The following is a 23,196-nucleotide window of genomic DNA, read 5'->3' on the forward strand; positions in this document are numbered from 1 at the left end:
TGTGCTCAGTGAAGTGCAATGACTAACTTCCGAGTAGACATGTTTCGCCAACACCTCTTCTCGTGTCCACCCTTTCTCAGCGGGAATAAAGGTCATTTGGGGGCAATCAGCTTTTAAAATCATTACCATCCTGCGTACCTTCGCTCTTCCATAAGAGTGGAGATTTAAAACTACAGGCTTGCTCCCACCTCTCTCCCCGCTCGTGTGCTCAGTGAAATGCAAAGGAAGAGAATGAGTTACTTCTGAGTAGACACGTTTAGCCAACACCTCTCCTTGTGTCCACCCTTCCGCCTATTAGCATCCCCCACAGCCTGCACTGAAGCCAACTGAGGTCACACAGACTCTCAAACTGCACTGAGGCCGCTGCCACAATGGGAGAATTTGGCACAAAGCGACTTTGCAAAGAAGCAGCTTTCTGGGCAGAAAAACGCATGGTTGATGCAGAGTGGGGGTTACGTCATCTGCCGTGATGATCTCTAAAGTGTGGTAGAACCACAGTAAATCCCCTGTGTAGACAGGGCCAGGGATTTTGGCCAGAACATGGGCTGATTGTATTCAGTGAAAAATGAAACTGTAACGATAAGCTTTTTGAGCCTGTGAAAGTGGTTACAACAAGACACATAAACTAGAAACTAGGGGATTAATGGCCATTACACAAGTTATGTTCTATGTGTAAACTTAAAAGGAGTGTGCATGACTGTTGTTTTGCAATCGCATGAACCAGTGAGGTACACTTGACAGAGTCCAGGATTGGCTACAGCTCTTTGCCATGTGTACATGTAGTGGAATTTGCCACCAAATAACATGTCAAGCAACCTGAAAACCAGTTCATATTACTGCTTTTATAATTTCTTCTCTCAACATAACGAAGTCCTGTACAGTTTGAATATATGTATAACTAACCAGTTATATGAATCAGCAGCCATGAGCAAAAATCACAGATATCATGCAACAAACTGTGTGGACTTCCTCAAACAGCTCATGGGACTTACAGATCATGCTAGTAATTTGTGATCGTAGCAACCAATTCACATAACTGGTTTCAATTTACCACTTGCAGTCAGTCTATACTGGGGAAAACAAGCAACAGGAGTACAAACTAAACTCCAAAATGGCCATATGGATTTGAAGACAGCTTAAAATTTGAAGACAGCTTAAAATTAGTTTGCTAGATTTCAAAGCAGTGAGAAACTTAAAAAAAAATAGTGGTACAGTTTAAACCACAAGAACTCACAATCTATAACTCTTTTTCCCCATCTGTAGTCTGAAGTAATACAGCTCAAGAGCTCTTATTATCTTTGGGGCTAAAGTAGGTGCTATGTTAAATACATAGCACGCTCACTATTTTTTTTTACCTTGGTAAGCTTGCAGGGCCCCGATCTGGATTGGGACCAGTGTGTGCAGGTAGGAGAGGTTTAAATTTTCCTACCCAGCCACTTCCCCCCATAAACCCCCCCCCCCTTGCAGAGGCTTAAAGTGTGTGTGTGGGGGCGGAGGAAGCTCTTTTGGTGCCAATTGATTTTTTTTCCCCTTCAGCCCTTGTCAGTGTAGTTGGGAGAATTCAGGGGGAAAGTGTCTGGATGAGAAGGTTAAAGCTCCCATGCCCGCACGTAGTCCCAATCTAGATCAGGGCCCTGCATGCTTACTTTATTTTAAAAAAAAAAACAACAACTGGTGAAGATCAGCTACATATTGTGTATTTAATGTAGTATGTAGTTGTAGCTGCTACATTAAATTAGGGATGTACGAATTGCTTACCTGGTTCCGGTCGGGGCATCTGCTTGGGTGGGGAGGTGCTCCATCCCTCCCCCTGGAATCCTCGATGGGGAGGAGGCGATCCGGTCCTCCCCCCCCAGAATCCTGCCCGGCCGGCTCTGCTCTGCAGCGGCTCCATGGAGCAGCCAGCCAGGGCCGTCCGCAGCCGGACTTCCGGCCACAGACGGGCTGCTGCGGACGCAAATGGCGGCCGCCATTTGCATCCTTCCAGGCTGCCGTGATAGGCTACGTAAGTATTTATGTAGCCTATCATGGCATGACCCCCCCCCAAACGGCGTTTTGTGGAAAACACCGCAAATGGTGGTGTCTATGGCGGCCGCCATTTGCGTTCCCTATTTTTCGCGGTTTTATCCTACGTAAATATTTACGTAGGCAATTACGGCGAAAAAAAAGGGAACCTCAAATAGCGTAGTGGGCACTATTTGCGGTTCCCTTTTTTTTGCCATAAAAGCCTATGTAAATATTTACGTAGGATAAAACCGCGAAAAATAGGGAACGCAAATGGCAGCCACTTAGCCGCTGCCATTTGTGTACACCGTGGTTTTTTTTGTTTTCTTGGCTTACCGTAATAGGCTACATAAGTATTTATCACGGCAAAGACCAGAATGCAAATGGCGACTGCAGCAGCTGGTCAAAAGACCAGCCGCCGAAGCCGCCGCCATCCGGAACATCTGCCCCAGGTAAGCTTCGTCCACGGATTTCGGTGCATTCAGCCTCACTGAAATCGGTGGCGGAATTCTCCACCGTCCCTACATTAAATATGTAGCATCTACCACTTCATTCTACTTAACTAGGGGCAATTTCAACAAAATTGGAATGACCACTCCTATGGTTGCTCCCCCTGTCACAGTCTCATATAAAATACCCAGCTAAATTGTTCTGAGCCATGCCTGTGATGGCTGCCAGACTGGACAGCTGTTGCAGTCATGGCTTAAAGTGGCAGCTCCCAAGACACTAAAGTATCATTTAAATTGGGCCCTGTAGAACAATTGATGAGGTGGAGATGTTGATTCATGTGCCGTGACATGTTGGAGCATCATAATGGAATGGTGGGAAAGGGGGAAATATTTATTTGATCAGGTATAAGGCTGGTTTTTCTATCTCTTCCAAAGCATCAGAGATATAACAGTATTTATTTCATTTACATCCCACCTTTCTTCCATGTCTGAACTCAAGGCAGCATGCATAGAGAGTTCCCAAGGAGTCTTTCGTCCAGGGTCTAACCAGACAGACTTGCTTAGCTTTACCAAAATTGCTGTATCATGTGACTTCAGACCAATGCTTGGGTTGCCAGTAGTTGAGAAATTTTCTTCACTGTGGGCACATCTAGACGTGCCTTTTAGTCCGGGGCCAGTGCGAGTGGAGGTCCTTTTGATTAGACAATGCAGTCGCCACCTCACAGTCTTCTGTGGTTTCTGCCCAGAAAATGTGGATTTCCAAGGTGTAGTTTTCCTCCAAATTTTTCAGCTGCAGCAGCTTCAACATGGTGGGGTGCACTATCTAACCATCCCTTGGGGTGACAGCACAGTTTGCGGTGGGCGTGGAGTGGGCGGTGAGTGACAGTGTGACACCTTTTTCCTCCTCTCCTCTCTTCCCTCTCTTCCCAGTCGCTTCCCATCCTGCCAGCAGTTGGGATGGGAGCGGGAAGCGGCGCTTTGTACTGCCGCTGAGAGCAACTGCATCCCTCTCTGCCAGGGCTCTGCTCGGCAGAGAAGAATGCAGCTGCAATGAGGGAGGGAACCAGAGCTTCATGTCGCCACCACCGCGAACAATGGCGTCTCTCTTTGCTGGGTGCCATTGCTCACGGCGGCGGTGACAGCGCTTGGCGGGCTCCTGCACCACAGCAAAACTGCGCAGTAACTAGCCCCGATATATCTAGGTTGTTAAGCATCCACAGCACAGGAGTTATGCAGCTCCAACGATGCAATAGACCCAGTCAGCGCCATATAGATGGGGCCTTGGTCTCTCCAGTTTGTGGCATTTTTCTCAAGTCATAAGGATGCTTTTACAGTATGTAGCAGAAATAATTCTGAAATTCTCTCCTCTTTCCATAGTATTTTCTGTACAAGTTTCCTCCGGATGTGGATTCTGTCATTGTCAGAGTGATTTCTGAGACAGTCTACCCATGCTCCGTTGTCTCCATCCAGGACATTGTGGTAAGCTGTAAGAGGATGGGTAGGAGTGATGGCCTATAAGAGCCAAGTGGAGCATTTGGTGTAGTGTTTCTATGTTTAACATTGTACTTCATCAATAACATTGGGGGTTTAGTCTTGCCTTATTTAATTTGATTGGTTTGGACAGGAATTTCCTGCCAAATATGGAGAGTGTACATGTGAGTAACACTTGTGAGCGGGAACTGTGCTATTCCTGCCTCATGTAAATCAGCTGTGGTAAGCTGAGTAACATAATGTTTCTCAACCTTTCAAGACTCTTTACCCCAACCCATGACATTCAACACACTTCTACTTTTTAGAAACCTTATTCCTATTGCAGTAGATGCTTGTTATTGTAATCTTAATCCAATATTAAATTTACTACTAATCCACCATGTACTATTTATAATATACTGTAATTTTTATTACCTGAAGGTAAGAACACTTGGCAATAAGTTTACCAAACAAGAAAAAATACCGCAGTTTGCTTGGAAACTGCTATTTATCTTCTTTCATTAAAATATTTCAACCTGCTCTTTATAATATTTATTCAAAATATTTCAAAATATTATCAACCATATAATTTAGGGGATATAGCAGTCCCCTGTATTAGGTGGAATTATACAGCATCCATGTTGACTTAATTAAAATCATGGTTTACAATGGATAAGGGGACAAAGAAAGAGCAGCATAAATTAACAACCTACATCAAACATACTCTTTGGTTGTTCAGCAAAAGGGATTTGGATATGATTAGAGAAAAGCCCTGTACTGTTTAAAATAAGTAAAATGTTTAAAAGTAAATTAAGTCCTGGGTTTTTGCCATTAGCACCAATAAATTATAATGAACAGATAATAAATAAAAATAGTCTTGGTAATATGAAAAATTGGGAAGAAAATGATTTAACTGAAAACAGGACATTGCTCAGATATGGTCTGGTCAAGAGTTATGGGGAAATTAATGAACAAACAGGGCAAAACTGTATCCCACCTTTCCACTACTTACAAGTAAGACACATTATTGTGAATTTTATAGCTAAATATGGTTCCTTGAGGAACTGTTCTGAATTTGAAATTATAATTACAAGTAACAAGCACTTGGTTCCCTGCGAACCCAGTTCATGAAGAAAAATAAAATCTAATGAAAGGTTTAACTTCACTAACTCTGTTTGATGCAACATTCGTAGTGTTACATCTTTTATCTTTACAAAACTTACTTAAATACACTGTTCTTGGTGTAAACTAAACTCTGACTGCGTTACTTTTAACTGTAGGTCTCTCTTAATCCCTTCATGATTTGTTTACTGGCCGTATGTTACTGGCATATCATTGTGCTTTGGCCTGCACCTGTGTAGGGATGTACGAAAGTCACTTACCTTTTAACGAAATGTGATTCGAGGTGGGGGGGAGGCGCTCTGTCCCTCCCCCCGAAATTCTGGCCGGGGCGGAGGCGCTCCGTCCCTCCCCCCCCCGAAATTCTGGCCGGGGGGGAGGCGCTCCGTCCCTCCCCCCCGAAATTCTGGCCAGGGGGGGAGGCGCTCTGTCCCTCCCCCCCCCGAATCCTGGCCGGCCGGGTCCGCAAATGGCAGCGGCCATAGCCGCCGCTGTTTGCGTCCCTGCAGTCAGCCGTGATAGGCTATGTAAATGTTTACGTAGCCTATCACAGCTGAGTAAAAAAAAAATAACCGCACATACGCAAATGGCGGTGCCCATTTGCGTACGCGCAGTTATTTTTTTTTTTTACTCAGCCGTGATAGGCTACGTAAACATTTACGTAGCCTATCACGGTATTTTTTAAAAATCTAGCCGTGATAGGCTACGTAAATCTTTACGTAGCCTATCACTTTTTTTTTTTTTTACTGGAAATGGCGGCGGCAGCAGCAGGTCGGAAGACTGGCCGCCGCCGCCATTGAACCGCCGCCGGAGCCGCTGCCACCACCAGGAAGATTCACCCAAGGTAAGTCCCATCCCGGGGGGGGCAGACCGTTTTGCCACCGATTTCGGGGGAGATTCGTGGCGAAATTCTCTGACATCCCTACACCTGTGATTACAAAGGTGTATAGAGACTTTTTTGTGTTCATATTTCATTTTGCTCCAATTTGCAATGAATTATGACTTTTTTGATGATAAAAACCTGACTTTTTTGATGATAAAAATAAAACTTTATAGTACATTGGTATAAAAGCCTAATTCTTAAAAATGCTTTATGGACATAAACTCCCAACTTTGAATTATAGTGAAAACCATTGTTATTTGTGGAATCTGCATGTTGAGCTTTCCAATGAAGCGTGTTTCATGAGAATCGGTCAACAGGAAGACAGTCAAAAAGGAATAACCAACTAACTCACAACTTTGAGGTTTTTTTTAATATATATATATATATATATATATATATGTATGTATGTATGTATATATGTATCTAGGGGAACATTAAGTCAAATCTATAGAATACTGGCTAAACAAGATGTAAGGAAAAACTTGTATCAGGTCAAACGGGAAAAGGACTTAGGAAGAAATATTGACCAGCCGGTATGGGAGTGGATTTTAAAGACCAACCCCGAAATCACATTATGTATGATTATTGAGGAAAGTGTTTATAAGCTAGACTAAATAAGATCTGTAAGCAGGCTGCGGATAAATGCTGAAGGTTTGGAGAGAGCAAACATTCTGCATATCTTTGGGATTTTCCCAGTGATTATAAGATTTTGGTGCTCAGTGTTGAATGAGATCAGTTTAATTTTGGGATATGCACTCCCTGTGGACCCATTAGTAGGGTTTTTTAATATCTTGAGGGCATAGGTGCTTGTGAGGATATTGAAATGGTCTAGGGATGATTTAATGTCAGCTTTGGTATAAAATTGTGTTTAAATTCTTAAGGTTGCTTTTAATTTGTGGTTATCTTTGATGTTAAAATTTGATCATTATGAGCAGTATTTGGTGTTGTTACATATTGGGTATTATGATATCACTGTGTATTATGTAAATAACAACAACAAGACCACAAAGTCTGGCAAATACAAATACACACACACATACACACACAAATATCTATATATCTATATATTTCAACCTCACCTTTCCAAAAGCTCAAAGCAGCTTACAATCAAACATTTAAAACCAGAATAACAACAACAAAGCATCATAGTAACAACAACAAACTAGCCTTATTAATTTATAAAATTATTTCTAAGTCACCTTTTGGGCCAGAAAGAGCCCCACAAATGACTTACAATTTAAAACTTTAACTCAGTTAGAAACTTTAAAACATCACAGATGGCAACAACCACAGAAGAAAACAAATCTTGTAAAAATGGAGAGTGCAGCTAATATTTAAATGCATTAGCTAATTAGCTATTAGCTAGCGCATTTAAAATCACTTATCCATGCAGAACAAAAAAAAGTTGTAACAGCACATCTAAAACTAAATAAAGAAGCTTGTCTTGATGGTGGAATGTACAGAAGGGCCTCTGAAGCAGATTTATTTGTTTTATTGCACGTTTAAATTGCTCAGTAACCAAATTCTCCATGTGGTGTACAAATTAAAAACATAAAGTACAAGGTAATAATAAAAGTCAGGTAAAAGCAAAATAAAACAAGCAGCAGCACATCATAAAACCAAGAGTAAAACCAACAGCAGTGATAAAACAGTGCAAAGATCTCAAAGCACTGAAATGCCTGGAGAAATAAAAAGGTCTTCACCTGGTTCCAAAAGCCATAATAAGCCTCTCTCAGAAGGGCATTCTACAGATGGTGCAACCGCTAAAAAGGCCATCTCTCTTGTAGCCATACACTTGCCTCATTTGGCAGAGGGCCCTTGAGAAGGGCCTCAGATTATGACATTAGGATCTTAGGTAAATGTGGAACATCTTAAACTGCAGGCAGGTTTATATAGGAGGAGATAATCTTTCAGATATTCTAGCTCTGAACCATTTAAGGCTATATACCCTATCACCTACCGCCCAAACCAGATCAAAAAACAGTCAGCTCCTGATCTTAATGCCCCCAAGTTTTCCTGAATAAGTGGATTTCTATATAGTTGTCAGGGTGGAAACTGAGCCCATAGAGCCTCAGAGCAGTTCTGATTCTGAGGAAGAACAGCAATCCGTTGGAGAGGAGCTCGCTCATCTCTCACAACCACAGCACCTGGTAGAGATTCCTCCTGCCAGCATTCCTGGGATAGATAGTGACCCTGGCAGTGAGGGAGTGCTGGAGGGGGTCTTGCTGGACGCTCGGCACAGACACAGGGAGTGACGACAGATGGAGGGCGCTGAAAGGAGGCGCTCCGCTCGTTTGGCACTAAAACAACGGTTGCGTCCCAAGGACCCAAGGGAAAGAGGGAGGATCTCTCCATAGCCCATAAGGTCAGAGTCTTCCCGCGGTTCTCCTTCAAATGGGGACCAACTGCCTTACATGGAGCTTAGGCTACTCTGCTATCTATCCCCAGTGCAGTTCCTTGCTTAGTCGCTAGTGATGAATATCTGAAAGAGTCCTAAAGTCCTAAAGGAATAAAGCCTTGGAAAGAATCCTCGTCGTCTGTGTCCTGAGTTGGGTGTTGGAGGGGACTGCAAGAGGCAGCTAGGGTGCTCCTGACAGCTTGGTCCCCGTTCCTCTTTTTTTCCCCTCTCTCTCTCTGCTCCTACTGCCTCTGGAGGCTGCCATGGACTCGGCGGTGCAAGCTCTCGTGCAAGAGAACCAGGCTTTTCGTGATCAAGTGGCTCAAGTGACGACTGCCGTACAAGCTCTGCAAGCTGTGGCTCAACCCCCACCACCCCTGATTCCCACCCACCGCAAGTGCCCAGTGGCTCTGCCAGAGAGGTTTTCTGGTGAGAAAGGACTTTTTCAGATTTTCCGTGCCCAATCGGAGCTGTACATGCGCCTTTGACCTGAGGATTTCCTGACAGAAGAGGTTCGTGTGGGCTTTATCATTAACGTACTTTCAGGTATGGCAGCTAAATGGGCTTTGGGACTTCTCACTAATGACCCCCTGCTCGGGGACTATCAAGGTTTCATGACAGCGAGGGCCAGATTTTTCGGTGACCCCCTGCGCACAGACAGACTTGCCAAAACCTGCCGCGCCAGGCTAGCCCCAATTCCTCCACCTTTGTGTGGACAAAAGCATCCTGAGGCTGTGCAGAGAGGAGGAGCTCCTCCCAAGAATGAGGCACCGCAACTGCCGCCAGGACTTGCGGGGGAAGCCGGTCAGCCTCCTTCTTGTCAAACACATCCCGAAAAGCTGCATACTTCTCTGGGAATCTGCTCAACGTGGGACTGGGTGCGCAGAGTGAGTGGAACTGTAATACGGGTCACCTCGCCCGAAGAGGGAGGACGTCTATCAATGGTCTGCACTGCCAAGGGGGCAGGAAGGGGCAGGGTAGGAATCTTGTGGAAGAGGGAGAAGGTCTCATCCATGAAACTAGTCGTAGTCCCCGAGTCCACTAAAGCTAGGGCCTCCACCCCACCCCACCCCGCTGTGAGGAGCGGAGGTGAAGATGCAACAGCAGATGGGAGGGTGGGGGGGTTGGGGAAGGCACCCACCCGGTGGGGAACTGACCCCCACACTGGAGGCCCACAACAAGCTTTGGGGGCAGTCTAGTCAGGCCTGGGGACGAGGAGGAAGAGGAGGGGGAAGGAGAGGAGGAGGAGGCAACGGAGCTGTGGATTTAACTCGGCAGGTCTTGGCGAAATGCCCCAGGTTTCCACATCGAAAACATCAGAGCTCAGCTCACCGGCGCTCAAGTTCCTCTGGCGGCAGTGAGGCTCGGGTAGATCCCAGCTGCATCGGGGTCTCCTCCACCCCCAGCCCCGGAGCGGGGGGTGGAGGAGGAGGCAGGAAACGTGCGGGAATGAGAGGAGGGAAATCCCGGCCCCCGGCACCCCGCTGGGTCTGCCAGTGCCCCTGCAGCCGACTATCTATCTGAAGGCAGGTCTGGATGAGCTCCTCCAAAGCAGGCGGGCTGGGCGTGTGCGCCAACTCATCTAAGATCTCGTCGTTCAAACCATCCAAAAACTGAGCCACTAGCGCGGCATCATTCCACTGTAAATCCTGCATCAGCAAGCGAAAGGTTGTCGCGTAGCTGGAAACTCAGTCCTTGCCCTGCCGGAGGCGGCGAATCTCTCGAGAAGCCGTCTGTGTGCGCAGGGGGTCACCGAAAAAATGTGCCATGGCTGTCATGAAACCTTGATAGTCCCCGAGCAGGGGGTCATTAGCGAGCAGGAGTCCCGAAGCCCATTTAGCTGCCATGCCTGACAATAGGTTAATGATGAAACCCACACGAACCTGTTCCGTCTGGAAATCCTCAGGTCTAAGACGCATGTACAGCTCTGATTGGGCCCTGAAAATCTGAAAAAGTCCTTTCTCACCAGAAAACTCTGGCAAAGCCACCGGGCACTTGCGGCGTGGGGGAATTGGAGGGGGAGGGGGTTGAAACGCCGCCTGTAGATTCTGCACGGCAGCCGTCAGTTGAGCCATCTGATCATGGAGCATCTGGTTCTCTTCTGCCAGAGCTTGCACCGCTGGGTTCCCGGCACCCTCCATAAGGCAATAGGAGAAGAGAGAAAGAGGAGAGAAAAAAAAAGAGGAACGGGGACCAAGCTGTCAAGGGCTCCTTGGAGGCCTCTCTCAGTCTAATCCAGCAGCCAAGTCCAGACACAGACAAAGGGATTCCTTTCAAAGGTTTATTCTTCTTTTACAACTTAACAACTCTACAGGTAGCAACTAGATCTGAGCAGCACAGTACCTATGCCCTAAGTTGGAACAGTTGGTCCCCGTTGGAAAGGGAATTACTGGCAGACCCCTGAACTTAAGGACTAGGGAGAGTCCCTCCCCTTTTCCCTTGGATCCTCTGGGCGCAGCTGTTGTTTGCGTGCCAACCGGGCACTACGCCTCCTTTCTGCGCCCTCCATTTGGCGCCGCTCTCTACGTTGGCATCGCGCATCCTCCAAGTCTACTTCCCGCGCTCGGTCACTCCCTGGACTGCTATCTAATCTAGGAATGCTGGTGGGAGGAATCTCCGTCAGCTGTGGGCCCCGGGAAAGAGGAGCGCGCTCCTCTCCCAGAAGCGACTGCTCTTCCTCAGAATCAGAACTACTCTGGGATTCTATGGGCTCAGTGTCCACCCTGACATTCAGCCAGATTGGGTGGGCGGCGGGTTGCAGCCCTGCGCCTACCACTCCAGGAAGCTGAACATGTCTGAGAGGAATTATACCATCTGAGAGAAGGAACTGTTGGCCATCAAGTCCGCTTTGTAGACCTGACGTCATCTTCTGAAGGGGGCACAGTACCCAGTTGAAGTTAGAACCGACGATCGCAACCTGGAACATCTTCAGACAGCCCGTGCCTTAAACCAGTGGCAGATTAGGTGGTCGCTTTTTTTCCCCCGGTTCCACCTTAAGATTTGCCATGTGAAAGCCTCCGACAACCTACAAGCAGATGCTCTTTCTCGTAAGCCTGACCTCCAGCCAGGGGGTGAGGGAAATCCCCCCCCCCGATTCTTCTCCCGCAGAGCCTGGCGGCAGCTGCGGTAATTGACACATGTAGTGTGATTAAAAAAAAAGATTTTATTCCCTCTAATCTCAGTTTGAAGTTCCTTTGCTCCACAAAGCTCACTTGAAGGTCAGTGATAGATTGTCCTGGGCAGTTGAAGTGTTCTCCCACTGTTTTATTGATATTGCCATTTCTGGTGTCAAATTTGTGTCCATTATTCTTTCTAATGGGCCTGTTTGCCCTATGTAGAATACAGAAGGGCATTCCTGTCAGAAGATGGCATATATCACATTGGAAGATGAGCAAGAAAATGAACCATGCAGGACACAGAATAATGGGCTCATGTTACAGGAAGCCAGATTCCGTTGGAACATCAGGAAAAACTTCCTGACTGTTAGAGCAATATGACAATGGAACCAATTACCTAGGGAGGTAATGGGCTCTCCCACACCGGAGGCATTCAAGACGAGGCTGGACAGCCATCTGTCAGGGTTGCTCTGACTTAGATTCCTGCAATGAGCGGGGGGTTGGACTCGATGGTCTTGTAGGCCCCTTCTAACTCTACTATTCTATGATTCTATGATTCTGTGAAATCAAAGAGGATGTGCATGTTTGCCTGTGTCCTCCATCCTGTGTTTCTTATTTATTTATTAGTGGCTGGTGTGAACATCTCCCCCTCCCCACTTCACCCCCTCTGCAACTGGAGATTGGTTATGGGAACTTCCCTTGGTTAAGGGAACTTCTGTGTAACTTCACTTGGTTAGGGGAAAAGGGTTTGAGTGGCAACAGCATGCTGGACCTGGCTGGAACAATGTGGGGGGTGGAGGGTTGGTTGATTGATGTATATATATTTATAAGTTTATTTTACCTTGGGTGTGTGTGTGATGTGTGGAATTTTATTGTTGTGTTGTGTCTCTGTACATATTTAACTTACCCCTGCAATAATTATTTCAGATTGACTTGGCTGCAAAATGGTGCCTAATTAAAAAAAAAAATCTGTGATTGGCAATAATTTCAACTCATTCATTTTAAAAACCCTCCCCACCCCCACCTCCATGTGGTAACTGGGGCTGGCTGGCTTTGTTGTTGTTGTTCAGTCGTTCAGTCGTCCGACTCTTCGTGACCCCATGGACCATAGCACGCCAGGCCTTCCTGTCCTGCGCTCTCTCCCAGAGCATGTTCAAGTTCATATTCATTGCATCGGTGATGCTATCTAGCCGTCTCATCCTCTACCGTCCCCTTCTCCTTTTGCCTTCAGTCTTTCCCAGCATCAGGGTCTTTTCCGGGGAGTTTTCTCTTCGCATTAGGTGGCCAAAATATTGGAGCTTCAGTATCTGTCCTTCCAATGAGCAGTCAGGGTTGATTTCCTTTAGGATGGACTGATTTGACCTCCTTGCAGTCCAGGGGACTCGTAAGAGTCTTCTCCAGCACCACAGTTCGAAAGCATCAATTCTTCGGCGCTCAGCCTTCCTTATAGTCCAGCTCTCACAGCCATACATTACTACTGGGAAAACCATAGCTTTGATTAGACGGACCTTTGTCGGCAAGGTGATGTCTCTGCTTCTTACTATGCTGTCTAGGTTTGCCATAGCTTTCTTCCCAAGGAGCAAGCATCTTTTAATTTCATGGCTACAGTCACTGTCTGCGGTGATCTTGGAGCCCAAGAAAGTAAAATCTGTCACTGCTTCCATTTCTTCCCCTTCTATATGCCAGGAAGTGATAGGGCCAGATGCCATGATCTTCGTTTTGTTAATGTTGAGTTTCAAACCAGCTTTTGCACTCTCCTCTTTCACCCTCAACAAGAGGCTCTTGAGATCCTCTTCGCTTTCTGCCATTAGGGTGGTATCGTCTGCATATCGGAGGTTGTTGATAATTCTCCCAGCAATCTTAATTCCGACCTCTGATTCATCCAACCCGGCATTTCTCATGATGTACTCTGCATATAAATTAAATAAGCAGGGTGACAATATACAGCCTTGTTGTACTCCTTTCCCAATTTTGAACCACTCGGTTGTTCCATGTCCGGTTCTTACTGTTGCTTCTTGACCCTCGTACAGGTTTCTCAGGAGACAGGTAGGGTGGTCTGGTACTCCCATCACTTTAAGAATTTGCCACAGTTTGTTGTGATCCACACAATCAAAGGCTTTAGCGTAGTCAGTGAAGCAGAAATAGACGTTTTTCTGGAATTCTCTTGCTTTCTCCATGATGCAGCGAATGTTGGCGATTTGATCTCTAGTTCCTCTGCCTCTTCTAAACCCAGCTTGTACTTCCGGTAGTTCTCGGTTCGCATACTGCTGAAGCCTAGCTTGTAGGATTTTGAGCATCACCTTGCTGGCATGTGAAATGAGCGCAATTGTGCTCTAGGATGTTTGAACACTCTTTGGCGTTGCCCTTCTTTGGAATTGGAATGTAAACTGACCTTTTCCAGTCTTGTGGCCACTGTTGAGTGTTCCAGATTTGTTGGCATATTGAATGCAGCACTTTATCAGCATCATCTTTTAGGATTTTAAGTAGCTCAGCTGGAATACTGTCATCTCCGCTAGCTTTGTTGTTACTAATGCTTCCTAAGGCCCACTTGACTTCGCTCTCTAGGATGTCCGGCTCAAGTTCAGTGACCGCATTATCATGGCTATCAGGGAGCCTTGTGATACATTCCATGGGGTTTTCTTGGCAAGAATACTGGAGTGGGTTGCCATTACTAGTCCAAATTAAGGTGGGTTTAAAACCTTGTTTTCTGTGGACTGTGAATGAAGAAATTCATTGTGAGTGTGTGTGTGTGTAAATGCATTTAAGTCAGTCCCCGTGTTGTTTTAAAATGCCAGTTTTTATGACTTTTTTGTCTCATTGTCTGCACATTCTCCTTTTCTTGATTCCAGCAACCCAAGGGGCATCTCCAGGTCCAACCTGTAACCATCACATGACCTGCTAGAGCTTAATTTGAATGTGTGCACTTCTCCTTCTCCACTTCATCTTGGGACAGTAAACATGCAGACACTGTAATATCTTTTCTGATGAAGTGATCTGGAGATCTTGAAAACTTGCAGATTTTTTGTGATGTTTTGGTTGGCCTAATAAAGGTATTACACCAGTGTGGATTTGGGAATGATAATGATGGTGATGCCGTTAATGATAACTACTGTAAGCCTATGAGTAGTTTTTCTCTCTCCTTTTAAACTCATTGCACACTACCTGGTTTTTGAGGTGCTTCATCGATAATGAAAGTAATAATAATTCATTATTAAAGAGAACGAGACACAAAGGAAAGGCAAACAGAAGGAGAGGCAGATTAGTGGTCAAAGGTTTAGGAGAGGGGATATCTTTTCAGCAAAGTTACAATTGCTGGGAGGGGGAGATGTGGACGAAACTTTGTGTTTCAAATGCAGACTGTCTTGCCCAATGGGTTAACCCAGGAAACCTGTAACATAAGTATGATGATCTGGATTAATCTAGCCCTTTGAAACTGGAATAAATTCTTGGACAATTAATGTTATCAGGGGACAAAACACAAGGAATGCAAAGTGCAATAAAGCATTTCACAACATCATAGCATGAGGCAAATGTACACTTTCTTTGCTGTGTGATAACAAACTGTGGGGTTTTTTTTGGCTACATGTACATACAGCAAAATAGACACTTGTGGGTTTGTCACAAGTTACAGTGTAGAGGTGATTATTCTACACACAAGAGAAAATTGTTGTTTACTTGTATGAGTGTCTTTCGAGCATATTGAAAGAAGGAGAACTTATTATGTGAATCTACCTTTGTTTCTGCATTACACCGTGTTATGCTGTTTAAAATGTATGTGCTGCATGCATGGCCAACTTTTATTCCTTTAAAAACTCCTCTCCCTTTGTTTCTGCATTGTTCCATGTTATGACTTTAAAAACTCCTCTGCTGCATGGATGGCCAACTTTTATGATGCTCTGCCCTCATTACTCTAGTACACTATTTACCTCTTGTTCTGCCCGTGTTGACCCTGTGATGTGGGCTAGGCTGAGGCATGATGACTGGCCCAAGGTCTCACAGGGAGCTTCATACCTGAGTGGTGATTTGAACCTAGGACTCCCTGGTCAAAGTGCACTCCAGCCACTCCCACTACTAACGCACTGGCTGTCAGTAAAAGGGTTTTGGAGAGTTCACAAGTCACTTTAAGCCATGGTGGCTTATAAGCTACACACAGTAACTTATTTTAAAAATAGCCCACTGTGCCCCATCATGATAGGGCAAATAAGTTCCTGTGTATAGTTTATTTCGTCCCTTCTTCCCCCTCAGTCCTCCAGGCCACATCCCAAGGGATCTGGCAGCAGACCCGTTTTGTCTGCCACCAAGTCCCCCTTCCTAGCTCTGATTGTGATGGCATTCGGGGTCAGGCCCCCCCCCTTTTAAAAAAATTCCTTGGCCCCTTTTTGTGCACAATGGGACTGGGTAAATTTTAAAAAATCCAAAAATTGGAGGGGGGGGGAATCTAACCCCCCCAAGGACTGTGTTGCCCCCACAGTCCTTGTGGGAGGGTTGGATTTTTGTCCCCCAGTGCTGAGTTTTGGATTTTAAAAATTTCCTCAGTCCCGTTGTACACAAAAAAGGGCTGGGGAAAGTAAAGAATATTCTGAAAAAAGGGGCGGGGAGGTGAAATTCCGCCCCCGGACTCTGGGAGCAACACAGACCTTGGTGAGTGGTTGGATTTCGCCCCCTCTCCCCGATTTTCTGTCCAGAGCACCTTTATATCCCCAGTGCAAGTCGATGGAGGCGATCTCCATAGGCTAGCATGGGGATTCAAAGCATCCCATCCCACGAAAAGACAAGCCTCTTTTTTATGGCAAGTAGAGGGATGCCGGGGCGGGGAGTAGTGGGCCATGTGTGCCCCCCCCCAAGGCCACTCTGACATCGGCATGCATGGAAAACACATAGGGAAGTGGGTAACTGTAACCCTTCCCCCCCACCCCCTTTAAAATCGCCCACTTCCCTGTGTGTTTCCTATGCATGCCAGGGTGGGAAAAACCACACGCAGATGTCATGATAAGCCACTTTGGTTTATTTTCGGGGACGGACGGACGATGGCTTATGTCATGCAAACCCAGTCTTTGACTTGCATGTTTTGCATCTCTTATCCTTTGGTACCAATAGGACAACTGTTTATACCAAACAATACAATGAAACAGCTATCTCACAACAATGCCAGTACCCTTAGTGAAATAGCCACTCCCTTCTTTCTACCTACTGTAATAACATGCTCATGTGTGTGATGGCTTGCTGCTTGAATTTAAACTCTTCTTGCCACTTCACTCAGCTTTGGCAATTCTCCATCTGCTCTCAGATATATTCAGATAATCTTTTCCCCTAAATAGGCTCTGGAGAAAACATTATACAGTGTATACTTTACAGTGCACAGTGGCAGTTTAGGAAATGCTTTGTGCAAACCAACTTTAATAGAGAAGTTAAGATAGTGCTTAACAAGCTTACCTGTCTTTTGCAGTGTCCAGTTTATGATTTGGACCATAATGTGGAATTTAATGGAGTTTACCAGTCCATGACAAAACAGGCAGCCATCACTGCACAGGTAAGTTGATAGTACCGTCCATTAAACTATTTCCCTGTGTTTCTTTCAGTTGGATTGTGTCTGTTTGTTAGTACCCATCAGGTGGATATTGCTATTCTACACATAGTAATAAGGTATTCTAGGTTCAAAAAATCTCTGGTTTAAAATATGTGTGTGTGTGTGTGGGGGGGGAATCTTCTCCCTCACTTCCACCTCTGTGAGGGTTGCATTCCCTCAGGTGAAAGCTGTTGGGGGCTTCATGCCAGTCTAAGACTGGAGCCAAAGATGGGCAGGACCAGAGTCACTCCCCTTTCCCTCTCTCTCCTTCTACCCTTTTTCATTTCTCTCTTTCTGCCCTTCCCCTTTCTCTCTAGAGATGGAAGAGGCCATTTAGCCTATCAAGTCCAACCCACTGCTCAGTGCAGGAATCCAATTTAAAGCATCCCTGACAGATGGCTGTCCAATCTCTGTTTGAATACCTCCAGCGACAGAGAGCCCACTATCTCCCAAGGGAGATGGTTTCTATTGTCTGACTGCCTTGATTGTTAGGAAGTTTTTCTTGATGTTGAACTGAAATTTACCTTCCTGTAACTTAAGCCCGTTTCTTGTCCTACAATCTTGGATGATAGAGAACAGGTTTCGGCTCTCTTCTGTGTGACAACCCTTTAGGTACTTGAAAAGCACTATCACCCCCCACCCCTCAGTCTTCTCAAGGCTAAACATACACAGTTCCTTCAATCTTTCCTCACAGGACTTAGTTTTTAGTCCCCAATCTTTGTTGCTCTTTTCAGAACCCATTCCAATTTATCTGAGTCCTTCTTAAAGTGTGGTGTCCAGAACTGGTGTCTCCCCCCCTCCCAGTCTTTCTCTCTTCCCCCTTCCCTCCCCAGTTGCAACCCCCTCAAAAAACGCTTCCTGCAGAGCTATATGGCTTCTTAAAAAAAGCTTTCATTGGCACCAATGGAAGGTTTTTTTAAAAGCCAAACTGCTGTGTCTGTGGGCTTCTTCACACGAAGCTTTTATCCTGCTATTGAGAATGGTTACTCATGGAAGTTTGTGGGCTCTTTAGATGATGTCATTAACCTCCAGGGTGTCTCCCGCACTAAATGACCTTTATTCCATTTCTTAAACCATTGGAGATAATGAGCTATCAAATTACCATGCTTGAGTTCCGCTTGACTTCCCTCATGAAAAAGGAAAAGCTACAATAAGAGGAGCTAGACCACAGCACCATCTAGCGGCTGTATAATGAAACATATGGAAGACTCAGATGAGGGGGAAAAGGCGGGGGAAGGAAGCACGTGTAAAGGGAGTCCATTGTGATCCTGAATTTAAAACAGAAGCAGAAAGCCCCATTTTAAATGCAGGATTTTAGGCTGATGTAGGGATGTACGAAAGTCACTTACCCATTCGTGGATTATGTTGATGGGGGGGGCGTTCCGTCCCTCCCCCTGGAATCCTCGCCAGGGGGGAAGCGCTCCGTTCCTCCCCCCCCGGAATCCTCCGAGGCCAGCTGTGCTCCGCGGCAGCTCCACGGAGCAGCCGGCCAGGCCAGAGCCGTCCGCAGCTGGATTTCCGGCCGCAGAGGGCTCTGGGTAAAAAAAACAACCAAAAAACTGCGTATGCAAATGGCGGCTATAGCCGCCGCCATTTGCGTTCCTTATTTTTTCCCTCTTAATCGACGTAAATATTTACGTAGACTATGACGGCGAAAATCAAGGGGAACGCAAATAGCGTAGCGGGCGCTATTTGCATCCCTTTTTGATTCCCCGTTTTAGCCTACGTAAATATTTACGTAGGCTAAAATGGGGAATCAAAAAGGGACGCAAATAGCGCCCGCTACGCTATTTGCGTTCCCCTTGATTTTTGCCGTCATAGTCTACGTAAATATTTACGTAGATTAAGAGGGCAAAAATAAGGAACGCAAATGGCGGCGGCCGTAGCCGCCGCCATTTGCATACGCGGTTGTTGTTTTTTAACCACCCAGCCATGATAGGCTATGTAAAGATTTATGTAGCCTATCACGTCGTGTTTTTTTTTTTTTAAACCTAGTCGTGGTCTCTCTCTCTCTCTTTCTTTCTTTCTTCTTTTTTTCTTTTTTTACAAGAGTGGAAATGGCGGCGGCGGCGGCCGGTCAGAAGACCGGCCGCTGCTGCCACCAGAGCTGCCGCCGCCTGGAAGATCCGCCCCAGGTGAGTCTCGTCCCGGGGGGGATCCGCGGGGGGCAGGGGGGGGGCAGGCCGTTCTGCCACAGAGTTCGGGGGGCCGAATGCACTGGCATTTGGCCTCACCAAGATCCGTGGCGGAATTCTCTGACATCCCTAGGCTGATGTAGAGATGTTCTGTGTGGGAGGCTCAGACCAAGAAGCCCCACCACCAGCTCCTCACCCATGGTTTGAGGGAAGAGTTAAGGTGTTTACAATTCACTTATTCATCAAAAGCATAGAAGCTGAAAGTTAAGGCACCTAAGATGTAAGATAGTAAAGTTAAGGCAGTAAACATGTTCTACAGTCTCATGTTTTAGTTGCTTATAACTTAGCATCGAAGCACCCACACTTTCTTTTGGTCGTTTCAGCCCCAGTTATCATCTTCTGCAGGTTGGGGAAACACTGAAGCTGGAGTCAGTGTTATATCAAATGTTAATAATGTATAAGTTTTAAAATTCTAAATATGGAGATAACCAATTTCTTCCATAGTTTATCATAAGCTGCAGAGTGCAGTCTTCTACATGTTAAACTAAAAGTAAAACAAGCATAATTATTTAAGCTTATCAGTCTTGCAGATTTGCTCTGCTTATGATTTCTAAAGATTTCATTAATTTTAAGTCTGTTGTAAAGGTCAATCTTATGTACATTTAGTCATAAATGCTTCCTGCAAATTTTAATTTTTGTTTTACTGCATTTGTTGCTTTATTGTTTTAATCATGTGAGCTTCCCTAAAAGTTTTTGAACTGAGGAACGGCATACTCTGTGCAATTCTGTTCATATAGATGTAAGCTACTGCTGTGTATAGAATTGCAGCCTAAATCAATAAAATAAATGCAGGACTTACATTCTCCTTTTTCTTGCTGACTTGCATGTCACCTCATATGCATGTTCTATGCCCATCTTCCATCTAGTCTTGTGTCCCACTCTGAATTCTCCATCTATTAACCTGTTGTGGTTAATTAAAATGGTTTCAGTCTGAAGGCTGTAATTCAACACAAACTTCTAAAATTCCTTTTCAGCCATTCTTTTTCAGTGGTTTCTGAAATTATATCCCACATGAGCTAGCTGCCAAATTCCCTACTGAATAAATTGTCTTGATTTTATCATCAATAGCGATTTACGAGGCTTTATAATGATAAATACTGGAAAACCCCACTCACCTTAACTAAAGAGCATCTCTCACAGCATTCTAATGTAATTTGTTTCATATATTGACCCAGGTTTGAATATAGATGGGTAGTGGAATTTTGTTTTCAGGATCTTGTTGATAGTGTTAGGCTGGGTGCAAGGCATGTGTGGCTATACCTGATTCCATTGGAAGACTGGATGACCACTTCATGGTCTCTGCTGTCTATTGCTGGAATTGGAGCTGGCAGAAGGTACTGCTCTCTTAACCAGGGAAGAGTTTCTGGTATTTGTGGCAGATCTACCCAGATTACATGGCCTGTTTATTACAGGGACTGATGTTGCACACATCTATTTCTTTCTGTGCCTGAAGAGGTCTGAGGTCTGAGCACACACAATCCAAGCATAGCCTACTAGGCCAAGACGAACCTGGTTACATATTACAGTACGAGTGTATCCACGTGTAATCCAGGTTTGGACTGCTAAAAATTATGAAAGCTCTCTGGAGACAGGCAGGAGAAGCTGAAGGGAATCCTAGGGCCTGTTTCCACAAGTGATTTACTCAGAACTGGCTGTGTGTAGAGGTCATTAGAGGTACATGACGTTGTGGCCATCCAGCAGCCGCCCCAGAGCTTATTGCAGAAAAACCAGATTTCATGAAACTGCTTACAGTCTGATTCTTTTCCTTAATTTGGCTTGTCTGCGCTTCCATTGTGGTGTACACCAACCCTCCACATTTACTCCAGTGTGTTAGCCCTGCCGAGAGGTGTGCCTCTCATTGTGACCCCTGTCAAGGGGTGTTTCCCAATGTCCCCCCCCCCCCCCGCGTTTCCCTGATGTTTCTGCCTTTTTCCCACTGGCCACCATATCACTTGTTGTTGTTGTTGTTGTTGTTGTTGTATTTATTTATATCCTGCCTTTTTCCCAATACTGGGACTCAAGGTGGCTTTACAACATTAAAAACTTTTACAGATACATACAAAAGTTAAAAATAACATTAAATCATCAATAATATTAAAATTGTATAAAATATCAACATTTTAAAAGACAGCAACAACATAAGCAATAGTATCAATCCATCATATTTTCACAGGCCCAGACTATCTACCCCCAAAGCCCTGCTGGAACAAAAAAGTTTTTGCCTGCCTGTGGAAACATGCCAAGGAGGGTGTCACTCTTGCCTCCCTGGGAAGGGAATTCCAGAGCTTTGGGCAGCCACTGAGCAGGCCCTCTCCTGTGTCCCCACAAGGCAAGCCTGTGATGGTGGCGGGACTGCGAGAAGGGCCACCCCTGAAGATCTCAGGGCACAAGCAGGCTCATAGGGGAGAATACGATTTTTCAGATAACCTGGACCCAAGCTGTATAGGGCTTTATAGGTCATGACCAGCACTTTAAATTGTGCCTGGAAACAGACCTGGAGCCAGTGAAGCTATTTTAGCTGGGGAGTGGTATGCTCCCTGTAGCCAGCCCCAGTCAACAGTCTGGCAGCAGCTCTTTGAACCAGCTGAAGTTTCTGAGCACTCTTCAGAGGCAGCCCCACGTAGAGTACAGCAATCCAAATGGGATGTAACTAAGGCATGTGTTACTGTGGCCAAGCCAGACATCTCAAGGAATGGGTGCAGCTGGCGCACTAGCTTTAACTGTGCAAATGCACTCCTGGCCACCGCTGAAACCTGGGCATCCATGCTCAGGGCTGAATCCAGAAGTACACCCAAGCTGCAAGCCTGTTTCTTCAGGGGAAGAGTAACACCATCCAGCACAAACTGAATCCCTATTCCCTGATCTGCCTTTTCAGCTAACCAGGAGCACCTCTGTCTTGTCTGGATTAAGCTTTAATTTGTTTGCCCTCATCCAGTCCATTACTGCCGACAGACACCAGTTTAGCACCACAACAGCTTCCTTGGAATTAGATGGAAAGGAAAAGTAGAGTTGTGTGTCAGCAGTGCACTGCTAACACCGAACCCCAAAACTCTGGACAGGCTCTCCCAATGGTTTCATGTATATGTTAAATAGCATGGGGGACAAAACAGAACCCTGAGGAACTCCATAGGTCAATAGCCGGGGAGTCGAACAGAAGTCACCCAGCACCACCTTCTGGGTCTCCCCCTCCCAAAAGGAATGGAGCCACTGTAAAACAGTGCCTCCAAGTCCTCTCCCAGTGAGGCTGCCCAGAAGGATACTGTGGTCGAAGGTATTGAAAGCCTCTGGGAAGTCCAGCAGAACCAACAGGGACACACTCCCCCTGTCTAGTTCCTGGCAGAGGTCATCCACCAAGGTGACCAAAGCTGTTTCTGTCCCATAACTGGGTCTGAAGCCAGATTGAAATGGGTCTAGATAATCTGTCTCATCCAGGAATCCCCGGAGTTGGAGGCCACCATGCACTCCAAAATCTTGCCCAGAAATGGAATATTGGAGACTGGCCAATAATTATCCAATATGGTGGGGTTCAGGGAGGGCTTTTTTAACAAAGGTCTCACCACCGCCTCCTTCAGGCAGGTTGGAACTCTGCCTTGTCCAAGGGAGGCATTAACCACTTCAGTTACCCATTCAGCCAGTCTACCTCTGGCTGCTTTTATGAGCCAGGAAGGGCAGAGATCTAGAGTACACATGGTAGTTCTCGCCTCTCCCAGGATCCTGTCCACATCCTCAGGCTGACGCTGTACAAATTGAAAAGTATCCAATAACACTGGACAAGCAGAGGCCAAAGTTACATCAAAGTTAAATCTGTATCAACGATAGCATCCAAGTCAGAGCGTATCTGAGCTATTTTGTCTTCAAAGTGCTGAGCAAATTGTTCACAGCAGGCTGTCGAGAGGTTTAAATTCTCCTCTTGCGGGCTAATGTATAAAAGACCCCTGACTATTCAAAACAGCAGCGCTGGATGGCTCTTTGCAGACACAATAGTGGCAGAAAGAA

At 45.7% G+C, this 23,196-nt stretch overlaps 1 protein-coding gene across 2 annotated transcripts in view; it reads left to right on the forward strand.

The window, feature by feature from the left end:
- The window catches only part of SIDT1 (SID1 transmembrane family member 1), a 315,540-nt gene that overhangs the window by 77,914 nt on the left and 214,430 nt on the right, over positions 1–23,196 (forward strand). For both annotated transcript variants that reach the window (XM_084835330.1, XM_084835331.1), the window contains exons 5-6: positions 3,831–3,932; positions 16,886–16,969. In XM_084835330.1, the coding sequence (XP_084691456.1) occupies positions 3,831–3,932; positions 16,886–16,969 (186 nt within the window). The remainder of the gene's footprint in view (positions 1–3,830; positions 3,933–16,885; positions 16,970–23,196) is intronic.

The sequence above is a fragment of the Heloderma suspectum genome, chromosome 2 (genome assembly GCF_057233095.1).
Source record: "Heloderma suspectum isolate Gila_16-S chromosome 2, 16-S_ref, whole genome shotgun sequence".
Taxonomy (NCBI): Eukaryota; Metazoa; Chordata; class Lepidosauria; order Squamata; family Helodermatidae; genus Heloderma; species Heloderma suspectum.